Below are 25,708 nucleotides of genomic sequence, written 5' to 3' on the forward strand. Positions count from 1 at the left end.
TTTATTTTATATTCTTATTTTTATGAAAAATGATAATATGGAGTGAAATGAATTGAAATGAAATGAAGATGATTAATTTGAGACACTAATCAACTGGGATGAAATTAAATTAAATGAGATGTGTTGGATGGTTAAATTTGAGGGGATTGGGTTCTGTAGGTTAATGAGGGGCTATTTAAAAACACACTGCTTCATTATAATTATATTCCATGAACACTGTTACATCATTAGAAAATTATTATCTTTATATTTTTATAAAACTCTTACATGTTTCTCTGACCGTATCTAGATGAGAAGTTCTTACTTTTTCTAACGAGAATACAATCATCTGCTTTTTAAACATTTAAAATAATTCTAATATTCGAAATCTGTAATCATGTGTCAAGTGTTGCCTGCCATTACATTTATATTCAAACTCCAACAAGATGAGATGATATGGAATGAAATATAATCTTAGTAAAATGGTGGTCAATTACTGAGATTTTTTTCAGTGGGCTTTTTGGAGGATCCCGATAAGCTACGTTCAGCAGCCTTGTTTCAATTTCCCACATTTGTGCACTTTCACAGATATTAAACAGTTAAAAACTACCGTTATTACACATTAAAACCTGAACAAACACTAAATAGACAATATAAAACAAATCACACACTTCACTCCTCGCGTTCCCGCCAAAAAGTCTTTTTTTTTTCGGTTAGTCATATGTAGGTACACACGTTTTGTGTCACAGTGGTAGTGTATTACCTAAATGTATTTTCTATGGTGCTAGTGTGAAGTCGATTGCATTTTTAAGGGCTTTTGCACAGAAACGCGAGTTGCGAATTTGCGCGATTTTTTAATTTTGTTTATTTATTACTTCTTTATAGTTAAATGTGTAATAACTATTTAGCATCTGTGAAAGTTAAAAAAAGCCACTAGAAGTTTCTAGGGTTCTTCCCAAGTGCCCACTGAAAAAGTTTCACTAAAATAATCACTATTTTATTTCCATCACATTTCATTTCACTTCATTCATTTTCATTCGATGAAAGTCGATTAAAGTCTTGAATAAATGCACTCAATATGTATGCGCCGTACACCATTTTTCATACTTCAACAGAATGTAAGATGAAAATATGAGATTTAGCTTAAAGTTACGGTTACCAGATCATAAAAACTAAAAAAAAAACGCTTTTAAAAATCGCATGCAATCACAAAACGCAGAGGCTATTGACATTTTTCCGCTGTCATTACAGTCATCAGTCATTAAACTTCGCGTAACGTTGGTTTGTTGGGGTCGCTTTATATCTTTTGTTTGTTTACCAAATATCTAAATTACAATGAGTGATGCGAAGTTGAATTCGAGTTTTTAGTGAATATTTCAATGAAAATGGGCACGAAAAACAACGGGCCGCTTATAGATCCAGCGTTGTGTAGATTGTGTCGTGCCATAAAAAAATGCAGAATTCTAACAGTAGAGTACACTTGGATGGATCAAAAAGAAGTCTACGCCGATATGGTGATGGACTGCTTTGGCATTCTGGTGAGTTAAACCGGGTATGATAACTTCTACGGTGGGCAGCGGCTTGGCTCTGCCCCTGGCATTACTGAAGTCCATGGGCGACAGTAACCACTCACCATCAGATGGGCCGTATGCTCGTCTGCCTACAAGCGCAATAGGACATTCACTATTTTGGACAACCATGCCTTGTGTTTTAGAATACAATAGGTTATTAAAAAATCATGCTTGATTTTTATTAGTGATGAATCAAAGTAAAAAAAGTTTTCTATTCAAGTGGGCCCTCGAACAGGCATGAGCTTACCACCGATTCAGAATGCAATTTCGCCACTAAGAACAAACATCAAGAAACTGAAATCTTGAAGGTTTTATTAAAAGTACAAATTCAATTTGCAAAATATTGTGAGTTAGAATAAAAATATATAAAGATGTTGAAAAATTATTATGGTCTGAAAAATGTAAAGTTTATACATATTATACATATCTAAAGTAAGCAAAGAGGTTTTGTGATGCTAAATAGGTATACAGATATCTCAGCATTATTCTTGAGATAAATATAGGCTCTGTTAACTATTAAGTATCAGTTTCATTATAAATTACTGATGGTAGGACCTCTTGTGAGTCCGCACGGGTAGGTACCACCTCCCCGCCTATTTCTGCCATGAAGCAGTAATGTATTTCGATTTGAAGGGTGGGGTAGCCGTTGTGACTATACTGAGACCTTAGAATTTATATCTCAAGGTGGGTGGTGCATTTACGTTATAGATGTTACTGGGCACCAGCAACCACTTAACACCAGGTGGGCTGTGAGATCGTCCATCCATCTAAGCAATAAATAAATAAAAAAGATGAATCATAAAGCAATATAAACATTCTAATCAATTTGATGAAAATTTTCGTAGATCAAAATGAATAAATTTGTTAATATTGTGTTTCAAGTAATAACTAATTTTATATTCATTCTTCTTGTTTATTATTGTATTTCAATTATTTCCGATTTTTTAGTTACTTCACATTTTCTTTGGTAGCCGAAGAAGTCCTGATAACTGTTCAGCTGTAGTCTTTAATTAGATACATATATTAATGATATTATATTGACGCTTGAAGGGCAAACGTGACTAAGCGACAATGCATGAACTTTACAGTAGACTAATTTAAAGTTGAAATACCTGAAAAAAATTTTTTTTTAAGTAATCTACCTGTAGTATTGAAATGATTTTAATAGACCTAGAAATATTTTTTGCGCATCGAACATGGTTATTGCCTATCATTTATGTATAAAGCAGTTGCAGACGCGAAATAAGCAAAACTACGAAATAAAGCAAAATTTTCGAAATTTGGCCGTTGCAAATTGTAGGACACAGACTGCAGGCAAAACGATAAGAAACGGCAGTTCTGCGGTAAAGGAAGGATGCACAATACCTTACGTAGTCCTTACTGCAGGCTCGTACTGCTACGCGATGAGAAACACAAACAATTTCACTTAATTACGTATATATTACAACAGAGACACGAAGCGCGCGCGCGGTAGTTCAGCAATTACATTTCTTCTCGAGTCGATGTCGCCACACGATCTCGCTCGACCGCGTCCGTAGGTAAAGTGCGGGAGAGGGATGGGACAGGATTTGCAAAACCAAATGTTGCTATTTTCCTAAACCAAAAATTAACAGTTTTAAACCAGCGCAACCAGCAGTTATTGTCGCTCAGTCACGTTTGCCTTTCAAGCGTCGATATGATGAATCGGTTGCGAGTAATCCGAATAGATTATTTATACCTCATTACAGTTGTCCCACGTAGATGACACAGAGAAAGATTCAGGCGTCTGTGCTACATGTGTGGTGAGACTGAGAGATGCCTGCGCTTTCAGGCAGCAAGTACTCCAGTGCGAGGACCTGTTCCTTAGCTCAAAACTACACGATAAGGACACTGATGGTGAGTAGTACAAAGTGTAACAGACACATCATTGAATTCAAAAAGGTTAATTGCATATTTTACATACTACCTATGGGTACTTGAATTCTGCGACTGACCTTGAGGAATGTGGTTGCGCTTTCAGTTGCATTGTATAATGGTTGTATCACCCTACAAATTTTATAGCATGATTAGTTCACGGCAGGAATAGGCAGGATGAGAGCCGACATGACTCTCAACCAGAAAAGGCCAGTTGGCGATCCCAGTACACTTTTTATTTTTTTTATTACTTAGGTAGACGAACTCACTGCCTACCTAGAGCTAGGTGGTTACCGGAGCTCGTAAACGTCAACAATGTAAATGCTGCCACCCAGTTTAAGACATGAGTTGTAAGTACAGTACAAAGGCTGCGTCACCCTTAAAACGGAAAAGCATCGCTGCTTCTGACTTCTCTTTCATGACAGAAATAGGCGGGGTAGTGCACCTACACATATGGGCCCGCCCGGGTAGGTACGCCCTACCACTAGTTTGACCACCGCTTTCGAAGCTTACGCTATCCAGCTGCTCTAAAAGCTTTGTATACTACAGTTCAAGTCATTCTTCACATCGTATCGTGATGAGGTTTCAGACCACGGAGCCTATCATCAAATAACGTTGATATCTCATAGCTGTTGAGCTGAATTCTGTCGAGGTTTCGCAGCGGTTTCGTAATCTCTGGTCTGGTCTCTTATTAACGTGGAGGTACATACCTCGTTATATTTTGGAGTAGATCTGATTGCGCCTCTAATTTATAACAACTTCATCACAGACGCCTTCGAATAATTCTATGTTTCCAGATCAAAAAGCTGAGAAGGCAGCTCTGGACATAGAACTGAAAATGGAACCGAAAGATGATGAAGACCACCATTCTATAGGAGCTGTGGACCACGACGATGGAATGTCCGTCGATTACTCGGCTGATGACTTGCCTGAAGGTAGTTTATTTTGTTGCTCTGGATAGGTCATATAGCATTACGGCCTTTCTGGTTTTAGTTGGTTACTGGAGCCTATGGACATGACGACGTGACGCCTGCACCCACCTGCAAATGTGAGATCGAGGTCTTGATTGTATAGTATCACGGCTATCTCAATCTTCAACCGAATTATTAACTAGAATCTTGCGCCAAGGGAGCATGTAACATGTTCGAGAAATTTGGTGGTTCACCCAGTAAACGACTAATTTGCACTCTCGCCCGACGCCTAATCTCCGTCAGAAATAGAACCAAGGCAAGGTAGGTGAGATTCCGCGCTCAACACAGCAATCAGACACCCAGCTCTCCCCAAAGACTCTGCTGACGAAATCGCCGAAGCGATAGTGGCCACCACTCTGTCAGACCGCCCCAGGCGTTGTCGCTTCAGAGCCTCGCCTTATAAGCTTAACCTAAGGGAGGGAACCTGCTACAGCTCGGCTCGGCGGCGACGGAAAGGATACCACAATTGGGATATCTCAATCGGCACCTCGAGGCCTAACCTCTTATCGACGATCTTGCACCTACACAGGCAAGTCCTTCCCCTGGACGATTAATGTGTATTTGTCTGCCTGTACATCAGAACACCGACATAGTCCTGCATTACTTAAGTAACGAGTACACTTGTTATCTTATGGCCTACGTCACGTACACGTGCCCAAGGGTTCAGACGGGCCATAACGTCTTTGTCAACAAGGAATCCAGTGTAACCTAATCATTCAATCTACTGCAAACATTCCAGATCCTAAAACAGAAACGAAACCACCGAAAGAAGAGAAACTGAATCCCGAAAACGTGCAGCTCCCAGAGAAACCATCGAAGCTTCTAGAAGACGATGGCGGCGGAGGGACGGACTGGACCAATTCGTCGTCCGACTCAGACAAGCCGATCAAGAGGAAGGTCAAGGCCGGCAGGAAAAAGAAGAACGGCGTTCAGAAGAAGGAAGGAAAAACGAAATTAGGGAAGAGGAAAAGTGGTGAGTTTTCCATTCGTGTAAAACAACAGACAAGTTATTACTGTTTTTTTTTATTGCCTTTGTAGGCAGACGAGCATACGGCCCACCTGATGCTGACTGATTACCGTCGCCTATGGACTTCAGCAATGCCAGGGACAGAGCCATGCCGCTGCCTACCACTGTAGTCTATAGACATCATTAAGGCATCAGACACTAATACAAAGTCCCGACTAAACAAATAAACGTAACACATACAACCAGCCCAACCTACAAATGTCTTCTGTGTTAAATTCATCGAACTTTCTCGAACATCCGATATCTTGAATTCCAACTACCCACCGAAACGTTCCCGGAATGCAGACACACAACAAACCGACATTACTGGTGGTAGGCCCTCTGGTGAGTCCGCGGGAGTAGGTACCACCGCCCTGTCTATGTCTGCCGTGAAGTAGCAATGCGTTTCAGTTTGAAGGGCGGGGCAGCCGTTGTAACTTTACTGAGACCTTAGAACTTATATCTCAAGGTGGGTGGCACATTTACGTTGTAGATGTCCATGGGCTCTAGTAACCATTTAACACCAGGTGGGCTGTGAGCTCGTCCACCCACCTAAGCAATAAAAAAAAATAACTTAATTTAAACTGATTCAAACTAATGTAGTCCTGCTTTATGTTGTACGATACCTTCATCGTTGCCTGCCTCAATGGTCGATTTTTGTCAGCGGTATCCGTTTGCCGATTCGCAGGGACGGCCCAATCGAAAAAGAGCCGCGCCCTGAAGCCGCAGATCGAAAAAAAAAACAATCACGATCGGGACTTGGACTGCATGGCCGAGGAGAACTTAATGACAATCGTCCAATATTCGTACGTTTGCCCGTTCAAGAACAGACGCAACAACTATTACTGCTTCTACTGCAAGGACTACTACCCGAAGCCCGAGGATCTGAGGTCGCACACGCTCCAGCACGACACGAAGCCGTTCCAATTGCTGATGGGCTACAAGAAGATGCCCAAGCTGGACATAACGCGCATCGATTGCAAACTGTGCCCGATGAAGATCGACGATCTGAACGTTTTCAAAGCCCACGTCGATCAGATACACGGGAAGAAGATCTACTTCGAAGCGCCCGACAAGCTTCTTCTGTACCGCCTGACTTGGAACGACCTGGTCTGCGTCATGTGCAGCGACGTCTTCGAAGACTTCAACACGCTGAACACTCACATGGTGGAGCACTTCAGCAATTACACGTGCGACGTTTGCGGCGTGTGCTTTTTGGAGAAGACCAGGCTTGATGCCCATCTGAAGAGGCACAAGGATGACGAGAAGCACACCTGCGAGATATGCGGGAAAGTGTTCAAGTCGAATCACTACAAAGATATGCACGTTGATATCGTGCATAAGAAGAAAGCGATTATCCGCTGCCCGCGCTGCGATGAGTGCTTCATGTCTTACGCTCTGAAGAACAAACACCTGACTGAGGCCCACGGACAGAAGCGAACGTATCCCTGCAATCTGTGCGACAAAGTGTACAACCGTCAGAAAACACTGACCGAGCATCAGAGGAGGAATCATCAGAAAGTCCTGAAGCACCAGTGCGAGTATTGCGACCAGAGGTTTTATTTACCGTCGCGTCTAAAGGAACACATGGCTACACACACGGGAGAGAGGAATTTCCGCTGTGAATACTGCGAAAAGAGCTACCCGAGGTTAAAGTCGCTGCAGTATCACATAAGGACGCACACAAACGACCGTCGGTACCGGTGCCACGTGTGCGGTCAGGCCTTTATACAGAACGCGAGTCTGAAGTCGCACATAAAGAGTCACCACCCTGAATGCGATATAGAGGGATGCTATTTTTAATACGCTTTCATTAGCTTCAGAGGTATGTATGTTTGTAACGGAATCTTTGATCGTGATTTTGACCCCCCTTCAAAACGTCGGTTTAACGTCGCAAAAATGAACAATAATAATAATAGTTTAAAAAAAACTAACAAAATACGCTTTTAAAGAAAATCCAACTAAAAAATAGAAAATAATTTATTGTAAAAAAGCTTGGGGTGCTTTTCAAGATATTATCAAAATGACCCTTCTACTCATATATGTTCATAAAATATTTATAACTACTTTTACCATGTACCTCACGCATTTTTTTACAATAAAATCATTTTTTCTTACAGTATTTTTAATTCAAATTTATTAAAATTTATTTTCTATTTTTCTGTTGGATTTTCTATAAAAGCGTATTTTGTTCGTTTTTTTAAACTATTATTTATTAACACCTTAGACGCTTATAGAGCCACCGGTGGGCCTAGCGTGCCACACCATTCGGGCATAGCCAAAATAAGGGAATCAGTGATATTTATCAGCTCGAGATTTACATTCTTTAATTTACGAAAATTTGCACGTTTTATAAATAAAATTAAGGGCTTTTTTATCATCTAATTTAGGTATTTTAAAAGGCTCACGGGTGACCCACGTGGCCTGAATGGTTCGGTATGATAAGGCTTACCGGTTAGCCTAGTGGCCTGAATGAAAATACTCGATTTTTCATTTGGCGTGTTTCAGAGGCTTTTTTTTTTCACGACCCTATTTGATTTATAAGGTTTCTCGATTAAGCGATGAATTAAGGCATATTCAGAGGTCGATAGAGGTCGATTCGGATCTCAGTATGGTACGTAAGGAACAAGGGATTGACGGGAAAATTACTTACAAAAAAACTGTGCGCGGGAATGAAGTGAAACTTCTTTTTCGATGTGTAAGTATTGTGGTTTTCTTCATTTTTCATCCTTAAATCAAATTGCTCTTATAATAGGAAATGCTGTGTATAAGAGATGCGACATCTTCAACATTTATATTATATATATTTTAAATAATTGATAGAAAAATAAATAAATATTCTTTTTTAAATACTTCATTAAAATATTGGACGCTACCCGTTGCTGACGCTCGCGCTGTCCTGTATCCTGTATACTACGCGCATGCGTGCGAGTGCCACGCATTCACTCTCTCCCCAGGAGCGTTAAACGTTTAACGCAACCTTGTTGGAAGTCGCATTAGAAGTTTCACTTCAAAATTTGCTAACGTATTCGTTATAACGTTGTGATTTCTCGCAATTGATAAATATAGCGCCGAAAGAAGACCCATCGTTCGATATTAAATCGGTGCGGTAGTAAAGTATTGCCGATATAGTAAAAGCTCTTTATTCATGGGGTAGGTACATGTTCCGTAATTAAGGAGCGAATATATAAACACTTGAATGGTCATTTTAATCATTTTTTTTTTTCAAAAATGAACCGTATGCGTTGAGTAATAAGTTTGATTTCATTCTGTTTGCTGACATTCTCAAAAACGCCCACCGATGGCGAAGGGGGTTGGCGTCAAATGCAGAACCAATATAGCGGCGATAATCATTTAAAAACATACTTTAGTCACAAGTTGTAATAAGATCTATTTTACTTTTTTATTAGTACATTTGACAACGCGTTCACAAAAGATATTCGGTTGAATACGTTAATATTGTAATCCTTTTTATCAATTTGTATGTACCGATTAGTTAGCGAATAAATAATTCTTTAGCCGCGAACATGGGAATCGGGTCGTATTTTTTTTTAATCTGCGAAATAGTGAAAACGCGTATGAAGGAAGCGCGAATGAAGAGTTTTTACTGTATTTTTTTTTGTTATTGCCCTTGAAGCAACGGGTCCAACCTGATGGTGAGTGGTTACCGTCGCCCATGGACCTCAGCAATGCCAGGGGCAGAGCCAAGCCGCTGCCTACCGCTTAATACTCTCCACAAGCCTCGTTTGAAGAAGGACATGTCATACATAGCGCTCGAGAAATACCGTGGAGGGGAGCTCATTCCAAAGCCGGATGGCACGTGGCAAAAAGATCTCTGGAAACGCAATGTGTATGAACGCAGTGGTTATAGGTAGTAGAATGAACTTTACTCTGGTGGCGATGTTAAATCGATGAGATCTTAAATTCAAATTCAAATTCAAAATGTTACCTTCTTTGTAAGATTCGACACAGTATTCTTTGCGTTTTCAAATTAATGGAAATAATAGATTATAATTTTATGTATTCATTAATGAGATTATCGTATCCATAATAATTATTGTTTTTCGTTATAACGCAGTTCGACCATGCTTTTTTTATTCGTTTCAATAAGTTTTAAATGCTATTCGTTGGTATGCAAGAGCAAGGTTTGAGAACGGCTGGACCGATTTTATATATCGAGAGGTGAGAGGCTATTTGGTATAAGCGACATTTTGTTTAATTACTGTTACGTAGGTAAGAGTAACGCCATCTATCGCCGAAAAAATCTAATAAAAAAAAAGACATGCCCGCTGAGTTTCTTGCCAGTTCTTCTCAGGACGGAGGCTAGTTTTTGTTCATTGGCGATAGTTTCTTTTTGACGCTCAACAAGTATGTATGTACTTTCATTTATGTTGAATAACAAATTTTGATTTGATTTGAATAGTCGAACGAATATCGAAGGATCTAGTAGCATCTAGAACGCTCGAGAAGTACAACGCCATCTATTGTCAGATAGCAGAAACACATAATACTCTACTTTTGCGGAATATTCTCGAAGATTCTAAGGATTTCGTCTCGAACGTCGCGAACGGATCACTTGAAGCGAAGCGAATTGAGAATTTTAAAGTGGTCTGTGTGTGTTCTAAGTAATAAATACAGTTTTAAGTTGTACTGCGGTGGAACATTTGTTTATCCCGAACCCCAGCTCCGTAACAATGCGCCACATTTATCTTTGTAATTAAAGGTCTGTTTTATTTGGTATATCAGCATCAACAGTTCGAATTTTTTTGATTGAACTTCTATAAAATTTACCCTATGTAAATAGCTGAAAAAGTTTTTTTTGTCATGATTTCTTCCTCCCCTGTAAGGTTGCAAAAAAGTCGCTTAAACCACATAGACTTTCACTCGTCGAATTTGAATGTCAACAAGACGTCTTTTAAGAATAGATAATATAGGTAGGTACCTATAGTAGAATTATTTTGTCCGTGCAGCTTGGGTCATAAAAATCGGAGCGGTGAAGTTAATATTTCACTCTCTCTTCCACTCACGAGCATTATGGACGGGCATAGTGATGCGCATTATTGTTGTCGATAAGCGTTATCGATAGTGGTGTATTTAGTATTGTCATTTTGTGGGTTAGTGATAAAAATGAAAGAAAAAATCACTAATCGAACACTTACACCACATATCGCCGCAGCAAGCTAACGAGAACGGCAGAAATTAACACTTTGTAACTTTTCGGCATCTATTCTTATTTCAGTGAAAAACTTTAACACATTGTTGATAACAACACGTGCAAATATTATTTTGAATAAATTCATTACTCTTCGACACAATGTACCATAATTTGCAGGTAAGTACAAATGACTCATAACATAACAATGTCTCATCACCCTTTGTGTACCACCCCGCCGCCATGTACCTGCCTTCGATGACTCATTTGTTGTTATCGAAAATAGCGTTGCGCCCGCGCAACATGCTTACCGCCCTAGCCGGGCTATGTTTTATGACCCAAACTGCACGGACAAAATAATTCTACTATAGTGGCTTTCTTTTTTTAAGTCACGTTACGATAGGTTGGAAAGCGTGTGTTCTTTTATAGTTAACATAGAAATTATTATGCATCGCAATGAAATTATTAATAATAATAATATTTTTTTCGACGTACATACATTTGTTCCTTTTTTTTATATTATGACGTTTGTATTTTGTGATTTCCTGGATGAAAACAGATTAGGATCTAATCTCGCCTATGTACATTCTGTTTTGTAATTTAAAGAACTGATGTAATTCTTATATTTAATTTCTGTTCACAATCAATAATAAAATCGATAAGTTTTCCGTTTGTGTTGAACCATGGCAACGTTTATATCATCAGCGTGCTTAGTGCGAGTTTTTTAACGTTCTCGATTGGAACAGCGCCCCTAGCGGCAAACATAGTCAAACGTTCCAACTCCATACAAATTTGAGTTAGCTTTTACGCTATCGAGGACGTAAAATTTTTTTTTATCGTTTTTAAATCTGCTAAGATCTTTAAGTCATGTCTTATTTTAATTTATATTCTTAATTTTATGAAAAAAGATAATATGGACTAAAATGAAATGAAATGGAGATGATTAATTTGAGACATTAATCAACTGGGATGAAATGAAATGAGATGAGATGATATAGGATGAAATATAATCTCAGTAAAATGGTGGTCATTTACTGAGATTTTTTCAGTGGACTTTTTGGAGGATCCCGAGAAGTTGCGTCCAGCGGCTTTGTTTCATTTTACCACATTTGTGCACTTACACAGATATTAAACAGTTAATAAACCACCGTTATTACACATTTAAACCTGAAGAAACACCAAATAAACAAAATAAAACAAATCACACAGCTTTACTCCTCGCGTTTCCGTCAAAAAGTCTGACGTTAAAAAACTCGCATTAAACACACAGATCTGGTTAAGAAAGTATACCGTGCGGTCCATGCCACCCACGATCGAACACTGGAGAAAAGTCACATGTGGTCGCGATCCTCAGCAGTACAGCAGTCAACGATGAAAAACAATAGTGTACCATACTTATGGAGGGTAGAGGTAAGCAACAGTGATTGTGTATGAAAAAGCATTCGTGGAGAAGCGACCAATTAGGGGGCGCCACCTTAGCGAGTGGTGTAATTTCAAAGATGGCGCTAAAACTTTTGTTTATAAAATTGTTTAAATCTGCATACTTCACTCCTTTTACAACAGTTGCATTCATATCACACTGCTTGTAGTGCTGCCCTATTGTGGCAAGTTTCGATTTTTTTTTCTCAATTAGTTCGGTAAACAATCTCACAGCCCCACTATTGTTAAGTGGTCATAAGAGCCCATAAATATCAACAACGACGATATTTAAGGATCCTACCGCACTATACGACTCGCCTGCATTCTTACATCCGACGTCCGATCTCGATCGGGGGTCAGAATCAGATCAGGACCTCGCTGACCAGCCTGCCGAATCGGAACGCGATACACTGCCAACCAGGATGCTCTCCCACAATTTGTTCGACGACGATAATGCGGACCGCTTCGCAGGCCGCAGCCGCCGACGCGTCGTTCTATCCTCTTGGTGCCAGCGCGCTAGAGTGACGGTAGCGTGCGGCGCAGCCTCAACCCCTTAGGTCGCCCCGTGACCGTTACCGGGAGGAGACTGCCTCCTCACAGGAGCCGGAGCTGGACGAACGCCCTCCTCCGACCCCCAGCCTATGCGGCCACGGGACGGCGCCGAGAGGGGAGAAGAGCTCTCACTCTCCCGTACCGCTGCCTCCTTCTTTGAGATGGTGGACTCGCAGAAGTCGAGCATCGCCTGCCAGGGCTCGTCGCTGCTGAACATCGTAGCCACGATGTTCGGAAGCGACAAGTGCGGTCCTATTTTCGCAAAGAGGACGCGGCGCTACTCCGGCAGTACTCGAGCGTGTGCTCCGCCGTATCCTCGTTACGGTCACTGCAATAGTCACCGACATTGCGCTAGTGTAGGAAGTGGAAATAATATGAATGTAGCAGTTTTAAACCGAGTCAACTGTGCCGTGTTGAACTTTTTTTTTTTTTTTTTCGTAGATAATGGGTTTAAAAAATATGCAGTATTTAAAATCTCAACTATTCATTTTAATTACTGTTTACGTACGAAGTTTTTGTTTGTATTTAATTTAGTATCCTACTCTGGTATGGCGCTTATGGCGTTGTTTTTTTAAATCTTTCCACCTGCTACTGTGACGCCACCTTAATTGGCTCCTTTTCAGCGGACTCTGTTTAATACGCTGAGATAGTACTCCTTACTTCTACCCTCCATGGTTTGCCGCAGTTTTTAAATTAACGTCATTAATAATACTTAATATTTTGATTGATGTTTCTCCCCTGATCCACTTATGCACTGCGATTAGAACTAATTATATATTTTTAATTAACTCTTTACACTATTTTTGCATTTACGTGTATTTTTTAAACGAATTCAGATCTGTGTTGTGTTTGTTACATTGAAAACAATTTATAGTGATATTTAATGAATAAGTAATTAATTCAAATAAGTATTAATGTAACTAGTATAAAATAATGTAAAATATCAAGGCTATTATATTAATGTAAGAAATAAATATATCATAATTGTTTAATATTTTTCTTTTGTGTCATTCCGTTTTTTTATTATTATTTAGATGTGTGGACGAGCTCACAGCCGTTAAGTGGTTATTGGAGCCCATAGACATCTACGACGTAAATGCGCCACCCACCTTGAGATATAAGTTCTAAGGTCTCAGTTATGGAGGATAGAGGTAAGGAGAATCGTCTCTGAGTGTCCGTTAAAATCTGCTAAATAAAGGTGGCGCTACAGTAGCAACCGGGTAAATTTCAAAAAAGGCGCTGAAAGTTATTAGAATAAGATAGAGAAATAAAAAAGGACGAAAGAACTATTAGCACTACAAAATTACAAAAAGTATTTTATATAAAGCTGATAAGAAAATGCAATCGATGTCTCCACGTTTTACTACAGCAATAATTTTAGGTTATATTGACGAAATTAGTTTTGACTACGTAAACATGTGGGGTCTTGTATATTACACTGTCACTATCTACTCTAATTATTAAATATATGAAATTTCCTAACTCAGCATACTTCAATCAGTTAACAACTGCTCAATTCATATCATACCCTGTGCCTATGCTAGCGCTATTTTGTAGGATTTTTGAACTGTTATTTAGTGCCTAAAGTGGGACACTTTTTCAAATTTCTCCCACATGAGACGGTTCTCCTTATCTCTACTCTCCATAGTCTCAGAGTAGTTACAACGGCTGCCCCACCCTTCAAACCGAAACGCATTACTGCTTCACGGCAGAAATAGACAGGGTGGTAGTACCTACCCGTGCGGACTTACAAGAGGTCCGACCACCAGACAAGAGGTGAGGTTGTGAGGTGATGTGGTCAGGGAATATCATAATCAGTTTTCTGCCTGGTTAGGCTGGCTGGAGATACACATTGGCAATCTGAGAGTCTTGCCCTCTGTTTTATATTATTTCTAAATGAACAATTATAGAATGTGAATTTTCAAGCTTTCCTAAAAGATTTTTTTATTGTCCTTGTAGGTAGACGAGCACACGGCCCACCTAATGGTGAGTGGCTACCGTCGCCCATGGACTTCAGCAATGCCAAGGACAAAGCCAAGCCGCTGCCATTCCATTCCAAATTCTCATTTTCTCGTCAAATATCTTCACGCCTCATTTGATTGTAAAGGGTGTCCCGTAAAGGACACTTATATCAAACGGAAACGCGACATTAGTGGTAAGTGCAAATCACTCTGAAAATGTTAAAAATATATATCTAAATCGTAAATAGTCATTAGATGTTTCACGCAAAAACGAATTTATGTATTGTTTTGATTGTTCGATGACTGCCCTGGATTTATACAACAAGGATATCTTTAAGCCTTCATTCAGACAAACGCCTCAGAACGAATTAAATTATAAAAAATTCGTTATCTCATTTCGACAATGAATACGACAAAATCCAACTATTAGACGCAAAAGGCTCAAAAACTTTTGCATATTTTAATCTTATTACGCTGAGTTACGGTTAAAGTTACTAAATTTCTGCTTTATTGCAAAGACAATGAAGCTTTTTGATAAGCTAACACAGTCGGAGCGGGCTATCAGTGGGATCACTCAAACTCCGAGACTTTGTGTGGCGGAACTAGAACTATTTATTATATTTATTTTACTCCTGTAGAGTACATTAGTTATGAGCATACGGCTCACCTGGTGTTAAGTGACTATCGTACCGGAACTCATAAATATTACAACATGTGTTCATGATTGAACAAAATGATAAATACATTATAAGATACGAATTCTTCAAATGTTCAACAGAATTTATTTAAGAGAGAGAGAGAGAGAGTATTCTTTATTGTACACCAAAATACAAATAAACAGTGCGGTACATTAAATACAAAAAAAGTACAATTGGCGGCCTTATCGCTAAGAGCGATCTAGCGAAGGTCGATTTACAAGTTCAGTTATTTGTTGGTCTACCGCTTGTTGTATCGCTGATGGTGGTCTACCGCTGATGCCTCAGGTACAGGAAAGTGGCTCGTAGTAATAGATTATATCCAGGTAAATGATATACATCAGACACATATTACAATGATATACACTAGGAGACACAGCGGCAGAAGTGACAGAACGTGCCGTGGTTATGTCTTTCTTGGCTCCACCGTATGTTTTGACGGCTTTGGTCGTAGCTGTTCCCGTGTTCCTGCGCGGTGCCAGTATAGGGACACCGCCTTTCACCTCGTGAGCGAGGGGCGGTCTCGTGTGCTCTACAGTGGAGCTTCGCACCTCCAACATTGCGAATCGCCGCCTCATCTCCTCGACCTCGTTGGGATCTTCCGCTTCGGGCGGAGGAGGGACAAGTTCCGAGATGCGTTGCCGCTCGATGAGGCTGGCAACCATTCTCATCTCGGCCATGTCTCTGTTCTCCACCTAAAGTCAGCCGTTTTCTGATTTACTCGAAGCGGACATGCAGCAGGTCTAGTTCCTGCCGCAGGCCCGCTGTCTCTGCAGTCGTCGTCCGGTTCACCACCTTCTCCATGCGCTCCTCTAGGGAGGCAGTTGCAGACCTTAGGGCCGACACATATTGGCCCTTCAGGCCTGCGCCCGATTTGATCGCTATTGCCATCATAATAACTCCGACAATTTTGAATGTGCGGAGGGGGTCAGAGGGAGACACCTGCATTAGGGAGCGCTGCAAGCGCTCGACCTCTCCAAATTTTTATGCCGTCATTCGCCTCACAGCGGGCGGCCCTGGACTGCACCGAGAAGATGTTTTTGTCTAAGTTGGTAGCGGGCGACGCCGTAGTGGTCGCCGGCCGGGCCCTTCCGCTATGGCCATGTATTTGGCGCTGGCGGGTTCTCCGGGAGAACTTCTCCCTCCGAGGAGTCTGACGGAGCGGAGGACGCCGGCCGTCGTGCCGACTTCCGCTTCCGCCGAGTTCGTGAGCCTCTATCAATTTCTTGCGTGATAAGTCATCTGTGTTGGAATTATTTTTTCCTCTTTTTATACTCGAAGTTGTAATTCCTTAACTTTTAGTTTCCACCTTACGAGTTTTGGTCTGGGATATGGAAGAAATATTTTTGTTTCAAACAAAATCGCTCGATATACCTTTTCAGTATAGTTTATTTATGCTTGATCTAGAGTACGCGATAGGGCTATAGAACGATCTTTCCAACAGAAACCTGCAATAGATTGGCTGATTTTTTATAGTTTGACGCGTTACAAATGGTTATCCCGTTATCGTCCTAGTCAAACTCGTCGCTTGCGACGAAGGGCTCGACGAGTAAATTAACCCTTAGATACAGCCCACTGAGTTTCTCGCCGGATCTTCTCAGTGGGTCGCGTTTCCGATCCGGTGATAGATTCTGTGAAGCACGGCTCTTGCTAGGGTTCATGTTAGCAACGTCGTCAGGTTTGAGCTCGATGAGCAAACCTACTAGTAAAGTTTGCTCTGAAATAACCTCTCAAAGCTATCAGCTTAAGTAGGAAAAAAAGTGTTTATGGTTGCGAGAAGTTTGGGTAAATGAGAAGCAGAGTAGAAAGTTTTTTGTGTTTTGATGATTCGAAAACTATTGCAGTTTGTAACTCCAAGCGAAGGTAGTTTATATAATAACTTAGGAGTTTTTAAGTTTTAATTTTATGAAATCAGGCGTAAGCGGCTGTAATGAGGGACTTGGGAATCTCTTTCGGAGTTTTTGGTCTAGGGAAATCTTCGCCGGCCCTGACTCTGTTTGGGTTAGGCTTTACACCTCCGTCAGTTACTAGCTGGTGTCCTAAGTAGGATACCTCTCGTCTTAGGAACTCATGTTTGTTGGGCTGTAACTTTAGACTAAAGTTACGCAGTCTTGTAAACACTTCTTCGTGGTTTGTGGGTGAGAAGATCATATTAATCTATACATCTATACATATAAATAAAATTGGAGTGTCTGTTTGTAATATTGAAATAGCCTCTTTTTACTGCATGCATATATGAATATATATATACGGTACATACACCAAAATAACATTTTTTACAATTTTTGTCTGTCTGTCTGTCTGTCAGTTTGTTCCGGCTAATCTCTGGAACGGTTAGATCGATTTTGACGGGACTTTCACTGATAGGTAGCTGATGATATAAGGAGTAACTTAGGCTACTTTTTTTTAGACTAGCTTCGCCTCGTGGCTTCACCCGCGGTACGACAATAACCGCAGGTAACATCGCGGGACTCGGCTATCAATGTTTCCGAAGCGAAGCGAGGGCGGGTTGCTAGTTTATAATTATAATTCATATTTCATTTTTAATAGAATACGGAACTTGTGACGCTGTGGTAATTTTAAGCATGAAATATCATTGCCAGTGATATTCCACATGTGAAATGATGGTGATTTTTTTTAATTTCATCGAATGAAAATGAATTAAAAGTAGCAATCGTTTCCATGCCTTTTTGTAGGAGATTTTATGACCTGGTAACTAAGACTTTTAAGTCATGTCTTATTTTAATTTATATTCTTATTTTTATGAAAAAATGATAACCTTAGGTGAAATGAAATGAAATCAAGATAATTTCTTTGAGACATTAATCAACTGGGATAAAGTAAAATGAAACGAGATGAGATAATATGGGATGAAATATAATCTCAGTAAAATGGTGGTCATTTACGGAGATTTTTTCAATGGACCTTTTGGGGGATCTCGAGAAGTTACGTACAGCGGCTTTGGTTCATTTTCACACATTTTTGCACCTTCACAGATAGTAAACAATTAATAAACCACCGTTATTACAAGATGAAACATGAAGAAACACTAAATAGACAAAATAAAACAAATCACACAGCTTCACTCCTCGCGTTCCCGCCAAAAAGTACCCATGTCTACCATAGATTATAGTTGGTTATACACTTTGATACATACATAATTATTTACCTACCATCAATATGTAAGTATGTAGGTAATAAAATGTTATTAAAAAGTTTAAACATGCATAAACATTAAAAAAACATAGTCCAGACGCTGCTTAATAATTTTAAAGCTTGTGTATCGTTGTTACAGTCAATCGTTGACACAGACATTACATGTGTTATTGATGTGCTTTTAAATCTATTGGGGTTATTGTGTATCTACCTAATGATAACTTCCAAATAAATAAAACATGGATACCGAAGTACGAATGTATTTCGGGAGATGCAGATGTTGCTTAGAATATGGTTATTTAAAATACATGTTTTTTGAACACAAACATCGAGGACAGGTCGAGATTTACGGCGAAATGTTAAAGAACTGCTTCAATTTTTCTGTAAGTTGTAACAAATTCCTGTTAATCATATAACATCGATGAAATTCATTTTCGTATTACATAAATAAAAATGATACAGTACATTGTTGTGGTAAACAAAAGAACTGACAAAGATTTTTGCAAGTACCTTGGATGTGCTCCTGGCACTGCTGACGTCCATGGGCGATGGTAACCACTATCAGGTGGGCCGTGTTCTCGTCTGCCAATATTAGTGAATAAAGTCATTTCATGATATTTACATGAAACACAAAGACATTTAATAAACTGTTTATTGGTGGTTGGCCCTCTTGTGAGTCCGCAGGTAGGTACTACCGCCCTGCCTATTTCTGCCGTGTAGCAGTAATGCGTTTCGGTTTGAACGATGGGTCAGCCGTTGTAACTATACTGAGACCTTAGAACATATATCTCAAAGTGGGTGGCGGAATTTCCGTTGTAGATGTCTGTGGGCTCCAGTAACCACCTAACACCAGGTGGGCTGTGACTATCCACACATCTAAGACATAAAAAAAATTATCTAGAAACACGCACACTTCTCATCTTTCTCTTCTATAAATTCCACAGTGGATCCAATTAGACACGGAGGACTATAATCAGATCTGTGATCCGTGCATCAAGAAGCTAAGAGAGGCGTGCAGTTTTAGGAATTTAGTTATAAGATCCCAGAAGCAACTGCTTGATGAAATATGTAATAGTGAGTTAATGATTGTTACTTTCATATTGCTTATAGCCATGTGGGAGGTCTGCATAGCTAGTTCAGTCTATTTCTGTGGCAAAACAATTGTTCTGAAACATGATCTATCAATACCAATACCTGTTGTATACCTTTGAACTCTAATTTTGATTTTTAACAACAACTTAGTTCATGACAAAGTTTATTTTTAAAAAAAACTAGTAAAACCACAATAAGCTAGATATATAAATAAGTGTTCAGGCTTAGTTTTGTTGGATCTCAAAATTAGACCAGTTGGTCCATAGAACGCCTCGTGCAGGGAAGGAAGGAGGTATGAGTCTGGGGGATGTCACTAATGCAATGAATCAATCAAAATAAAACACATCAAGTCTGCCCTCCAACATGACATAACAATCACAATCATTCAACCAAGAGTGAAACGATTGAGATGAAGAATAAGACACATGTAATACACATAATACAAATGTATAACAAAATGAAACCCACAGAGTTTAAAGCGCTGCATAATTCCTGGTGTCGGAACATATTGTAGGTCCCGTCGTCATTACAATATATGCCACGAATAATAATGCAATTTAGTTTGAAGAGTGTGACAGTTTAATAAGGTAAACGACTTACATTCCATACCAGAATAGCATGTGCTGACTCTGTATGAAGAGACAAGCTTCAATGAGTTAGGACACTTACTTGATAATGTGGATCCTTTTAAGCAAGTATCATATTTAACTATCTAATTGTAACATAGTAGTCTTAAATTTTAATTATGTATCAATTCTGTCTAGGTGAAGAACCAGCAATAAAAGTGGAATATATAAATGAAGTGGAACAAGATTCATTATTGGAGCCGGTGCAATGGGAAGGTGGGTATGAAGAAATGAAATAGCAAAATGATGATAAGGATGTAATTAATAACTAGTGCACAATGTAATAAATATCATATTTTTTATCATTTTTACTCCATGGTCATCTGATGTTATTGAAGCCCATTAACTGTACAAGACATGAGCTTGAAGTCTTAATTGCATAATCTAACTGCTCAGCATAAATGGGCAGGATGGTCATACCTACCTTTGGGTGTCCTATTTACTGGTGGTAGGACCTCTTGTGAGTCCGCACGGATAGGTACCACCACCCTGCCTATTTCTGCCATGAAGCAGTAATGCGTTTCAGTTTGAGGGTGGGGCAGCCGTTGTAACTATACTTGAGACCTTAGAACTTATATCTCAAGGTGGGTGGCCCATTTACGTTGTGGATGTCTATGGGCTCCAGTAACCACTTATTATCAGGTAGACTGTGAGCTCGTCCACTCATCCAAGCAATAAAAAAAAACTACCCATGCGGTCTGACCATACCACCTCCATTATTAACCAGCTTACTCTATTTTTAGGTAATAAAGTAAGTATGACAACTCGAGCAAAGCGGAAGCTACTGAACAGGCAAGCATTTGATGAAGACGACTCTGAGAACCCTGTGAATACCAAAAGAAAAGCACAGGATGACAAATCAAACTACTATGACATCGAAGACAGAGTATTGTATGTCAAATTGGATGAGTGTGAGCATTAATTTATTATTATAAGATTTTTATTGGCATTTTTGGCAACAACTTTTTACTGGTGGTAGGACCTCTGGTGAGTCCGCTCGGGTATGTACCTCCGCCCTGCCAATTTCAGCCGTGAAGCAGTAATGTGTTTCGGTTTGAAGGGTGGGGCAGCCATTCTAACTATACTTGAGACCTTAGAACTTATATCTCAAGGTGGGGGGTGGCGCATTTACGTCGTAGATGTCTAAGGGCTCCAGTAACTACACAACACCAGGTGGGCTGTGAGCTCGTCCACCCATATAAGCAATAATTTTTTTTTTTAAAAATGTATTAATCTTTAGTGTCCCTGAATTTGGTAGTGATCTATCAAGACCTATACAGTCAAAATCTGTTATAACGACATCGAAGGGACTGCTCATATTCAGTCGTAAAAACCGATAGTCGTAACAACCGGTGATGGTTAATGTGTATCGCGCAAGTACAAACAAATCGATAGGGAATTATTGGAAAAATATATTTAGATAATACGCGATTTTTCTTCAATATTAATTTGTTTTATTTTTCTTTGCGACATTTTGAAAGTTTCATGAATAACTCCACAAAGTTTGAGTGCGTCTCGTGTATAGATAAGTAACAAACTAACTGAAGAGATATGAAGAGGCGGGCTTTGACTCTACTGCATGCGCGTATTTTGTTTCTAAGAAGTATAAAATACCCTACACTAAACTAAATCCTATTGTTTTCTTTCCTGATTTTAATAGCCATTGAAGACAAATGTGGATACCTATTCAAATTGTGTACAATATAACTTAGCCGGTCGTTCTAACAGATCAAATTCTCCGAAATATTAGTTAAATGTGGTCGTTTCATGAGGTATGTCGTTATTACCAATGTTGTATAAAGCAATGTTTTTAATAAGGGGGTCATATAGCATTCAGCCGGGACCTTTGTTCTTGGTTATTATAACCGGCATGTTGTTCTAAACGATGTCGCAGTAAACGGTTTTGACTGTATTTACCAAAGCCTTGATAACAAAGGAATGTTGTGATTCTTTAATCGTAAATCCACTGCCCTGTTTTGAAGTGCATAGTGTGTATACAAATTTCAATCTGTTTTGACTAATATTAAATTTTTTAGTATCAAAAACGTAGGTAGTACTCAAATCCTCATACTGAATTATAATAGTTTCAGGGAAACAAACTGTGGTGCCAAAGTCAGAAGTCCTTGAGATGGATAGTCAAGAAATTGAGGAAATGATGCAGAATAATGATTTACCTGGGAGAGGAGTGTATGAGGAAGTGGAATATTTAGATGAAGAATTCACTGATAATGGTGAACAGGGTTAGATATGTTTAATCATGCATTATTAAAGAAGACATTAAAAGTTGCATTTTGTAAACTGTCCACCAGAATATTTTCTGTGTTAGGTATTTACTCTAACTGGAAACTCATTGCTACTCTTTGGAAGGGTGTTGGATATATGATGGATAAACAAACCGGTTTTACTCATCTCTCGCAGGAACAGATGTAACGAAATAGCTTCAAAAATAAACAGTACTTTAGTACTAATAATTTTAACACTTTTTCATTGCATCAAACCAAACATTAATAGAATGTCTTTAGTCTATACGTATTCTAAGGTGATCGTTTTGTTAATATTAGCACCAAATAACGTAATGAAATAATGTACCTTTCGTGTTTTTCGTCTCAATAAAATGCTTTTTTTGTTTTCCTAGAAAAAAAGGTAAAATCAGTTAGAACATCCCGGAAACGGGCCAAGAAACTTCCTGGAGCTGAACACAATGAAGAACAACTTGGGTACAAAGAGGAGGATCTGAAAAGTGGTGTGGAAGCAGTCAGAAACAACAGGATGTCTAGATTAGAAGCAGTAGCATTCTATAACCTTTCGTTAAAGACTTTGGATGCCAAATTGAACATGCATGAGAAAAGTGAGTGTTTTGCGTTAATTCATTTTCTTACAGTTTCTTATTTGTACCAATTTTTATAAACACACCTTTCAGGTAAAAGGAAATCTGTATCCAGGAAGAAATCCTTAGTGGTGGTGGAAAATGAAGAAGCCTTGACAGAAGTTCGTCAGGATGATAAAATTGGATTCGAGAAAGGCACATATGTAGAAATAGAGTATTTAGAAGAAGATGCTGCTGATAATGTTCAAGAAGGTGAGACATATTTAAATCTACAGATTTAGGACCACAGTGCAGGGCTCTAAGTACAATAGGTGACATTTTTTCTGAACTATATCACCAGAGAGCTTTGACAAATGTTTCTTCAAAAGGAAGAGCTCTGACAGTCACCACCTTTAGACTAGTAGACGTATCATAATCTGCCTACAAAAGTCACTAAAGAATGAGATTTATTTTATGTCAAATTAAGGATATCCAAAAATGGGATAAGTACTTAGACAACCATCATTCATTATCCTGTAATTGTGTAATTCATTAATGTGATGTCTATGAATTCCTGTAAACAATCCACTTGAGCTGAACGGAGAGTATGCATATCTACAACATGAGACAACTGCTAAACGATATTGAACATTAGTAAGTATTATTATTTTGCAGAAAACGATGTGAAACCAGTGGCCAATGTAACCCGGAAGTGGCCCAAGAAACTACCCCGGGCTGAACGTAACAAAAGATACCTTCAGTACACCGAGGATGATCTCCGGAACGCAGTGGACGACGTCAAAAACAATAAAATGACTAGACTAGAAGCAGCAGAGTTCTATAAAGTTCCAAGGAAGACATTAGATGCTAAATTAAGAACGGAGGACGAAAGTGAGTGAAATAGATAGATTATTGCACAAATTTTTGTTCCAATTTGCGACACAGGGAAAGATTAACGGCCGTCTGGTGTAGTGGTAAGTGACATGGTCACTACACAAGGGGGTTGCGGGTTCAAATCCCGCCAAGGGAAGATATTTTTATGATAAATATAAAATTTCTTCCAGGGTTATGGATGTATATTATAAATATATGTATATGTATAATAAAAATCTTACATTTATTTCCGTTATCTGGTACCTGTAACACAATGTCTTTACGAACTTAGCACGGTACCAGTTAACGTGGCGTGATTGTTAGTAAATATATATTTATTTATTTTATTTATATCATTCGACCTTCCATGCAACGACAGTCGTATACTTTTAATGATAATGATAAATTGTAACTCTTTCCAGGCATAGACCCAGCTCGCGAAGAAATGTATAAATTCATAAAGGAAATAAAAGAGATATTGACGTTCACGAATGCGACGCCTTACAGAAGCAAAATGACGACCTTCAGCTGCGCCTACTGCACCGAAGTCTATTTCCACGCGGCGGACGAACTCCGCAACCACACGCGTATGAACCACATCGACGAGCGAACGAAGAAGGTCGACCTCATGATGAGACCTCACTCGATGAATGAAACCTTGAAATTAGACATAAACAACCTCATGTGTGTGGTCTGTTGCATCCCGATCAACGACTGGAACGATATGTTCAGGCATTTAAAAAATACACATGGAACAGTCTTCACGTATGCCCACAAACGGCTCATTCCATACATATTGAACCAGGAGCCTGACTGCGTGCTCTGCAAGCAACACTTCACGAACTACGTCCAGCTCGACGTCCACATGAACAGCCACTACGACAACTACGTCTGTGACGATTGCGGCCAGACCTTCATATCGGCTGCCAGGCTAAAGAATCACTCCAAGAAGCACGATTTAGGGAAATACTCGTGCAAATACTGCAACAAAGTGTTTACTCTAAAACATTACGTCAAGAAGCACGAGGCAGTCGTGCACAAATCTAAAGTGCACTACAAGTGTTACCATTGCCCGGAGAGACTGCCAAGCGATAAGGAGAGGAAAGAGCACATTGAAGCTAACCACAGGGAGAAAGTTAAGGAGATAACCTGCGATATTTGTGGCAAGATATTCAATTGGCGTCAGTATTACATTGGGCATCTGAGGAAAGTCCACGGTGATAGGAAGTACGCATGTACAGCTTGTGATAAAAAGTTTGCTCAGCGTGATGACCTAAAAAGACACATTGAGGCAAGACACAAGGGACTACAGCGGATCAAGAACCACATATGTCCGGTTTGCGACAAGAGATATTCCTCGAAATCGGCGCTAGTGACTCACTTCAGAATTCACTCGAATGACGATGAAAAAATTGTCGAAGCTGATAAAATATTTAAATAAAGTAATGTTAAATAGTGTTTGACATTTAAATTTTCTATACTAATTGTCTTTTTGAGTAGTAGTTTTAATTCTGTTGCATAATTTTTTAGGTTTATTTCACACCCCAACAAATGTAATAGTGTCTTGGGGCTTAACATACCATCAGTGTTTGATCAAACAACGCTAGAAAATTATACGGTTATATTTGATTTTTGTTTTTTTTTTCTAATTAGCCTTTTTTTTTGCCTGTGCCTACTACATGTGGTTGCGATCCTCAGTAGGTAGGGAACGATAGTAGAAAAATACCTACTCCGAGGCTACTAGAGCCTCGAGAGGTTATACTAGCTTTACCAGATGTATAGCTGAGCTCACAGGGCTCAGCCCAGCGAATTTACTAACATTAGCCCTAGTAAAGATAGAGCTTCGCTGAATCTACCACCGGATTGGAATGGTGACACAGAAAATCCGGCCACAAATTCAGTGGGCTGTGTCCGTAGGAGTTAACGTAGGCATACATACATCCTGGCAGGCGATGC

At 39.4% G+C, this 25,708-nt stretch overlaps 2 protein-coding genes across 7 annotated transcripts; both read left to right on the top strand.

The window, feature by feature from the left end:
- Positions 1-236: 236 nt before the first annotated feature.
- On the top strand, positions 237-13,535 carry LOC101745472 (PR domain zinc finger protein 5). Its single transcript, XM_012690835.4, has 5 exons — positions 237-1,517; positions 3,278-3,425; positions 4,241-4,378; positions 5,154-5,387; positions 6,109-13,535. The coding sequence occupies exons 1-5, from the start codon at positions 1,359-1,361 to the stop codon at positions 7,221-7,223; spliced, it is 1,794 nt and encodes a 597-aa protein (XP_012546289.1). The 5' UTR covers positions 237-1,358; the 3' UTR covers positions 7,224-13,535.
- A 4,768-nt stretch (positions 13,536-18,303) lies between these two features.
- On the top strand, positions 18,304-25,381 carry LOC101745566 (zinc finger protein 37). 6 transcript variants are annotated; one of them, XM_062675767.1, is made up of 10 exons: positions 18,304-18,381; positions 18,495-18,738; positions 19,300-19,429; positions 20,212-20,289; positions 20,817-20,984; positions 22,158-22,304; positions 22,709-22,921; positions 22,994-23,152; positions 23,555-23,770; positions 24,175-25,381. In XM_062675767.1, exons 2-10 carry the CDS (start codon positions 18,595-18,597, stop codon positions 25,191-25,193), a joined length of 2,274 nt encoding a protein of 757 aa, XP_062531751.1. In that variant the 5' UTR covers positions 18,304-18,381; positions 18,495-18,594; the 3' UTR covers positions 25,194-25,381. The 6 variants fall into 6 exon arrangements, with proteins under 6 accessions (XP_062531751.1, XP_004926697.1, XP_012546299.1 ...); XM_004926640.4 differs by having other exon boundaries at positions 18,305-18,381; positions 22,164-22,313; XM_012690845.3 differs by having other exon boundaries at positions 18,306-18,381; positions 22,158-22,313.
- The last annotated feature ends 327 nt before the right edge of the window (positions 25,382-25,708 follow it).

This window comes from Bombyx mori, chromosome 24 (genome assembly GCF_030269925.1).
Source record: "Bombyx mori chromosome 24, ASM3026992v2".
NCBI classification, from domain to species: Eukaryota; Metazoa; Arthropoda; class Insecta; order Lepidoptera; family Bombycidae; genus Bombyx; species Bombyx mori.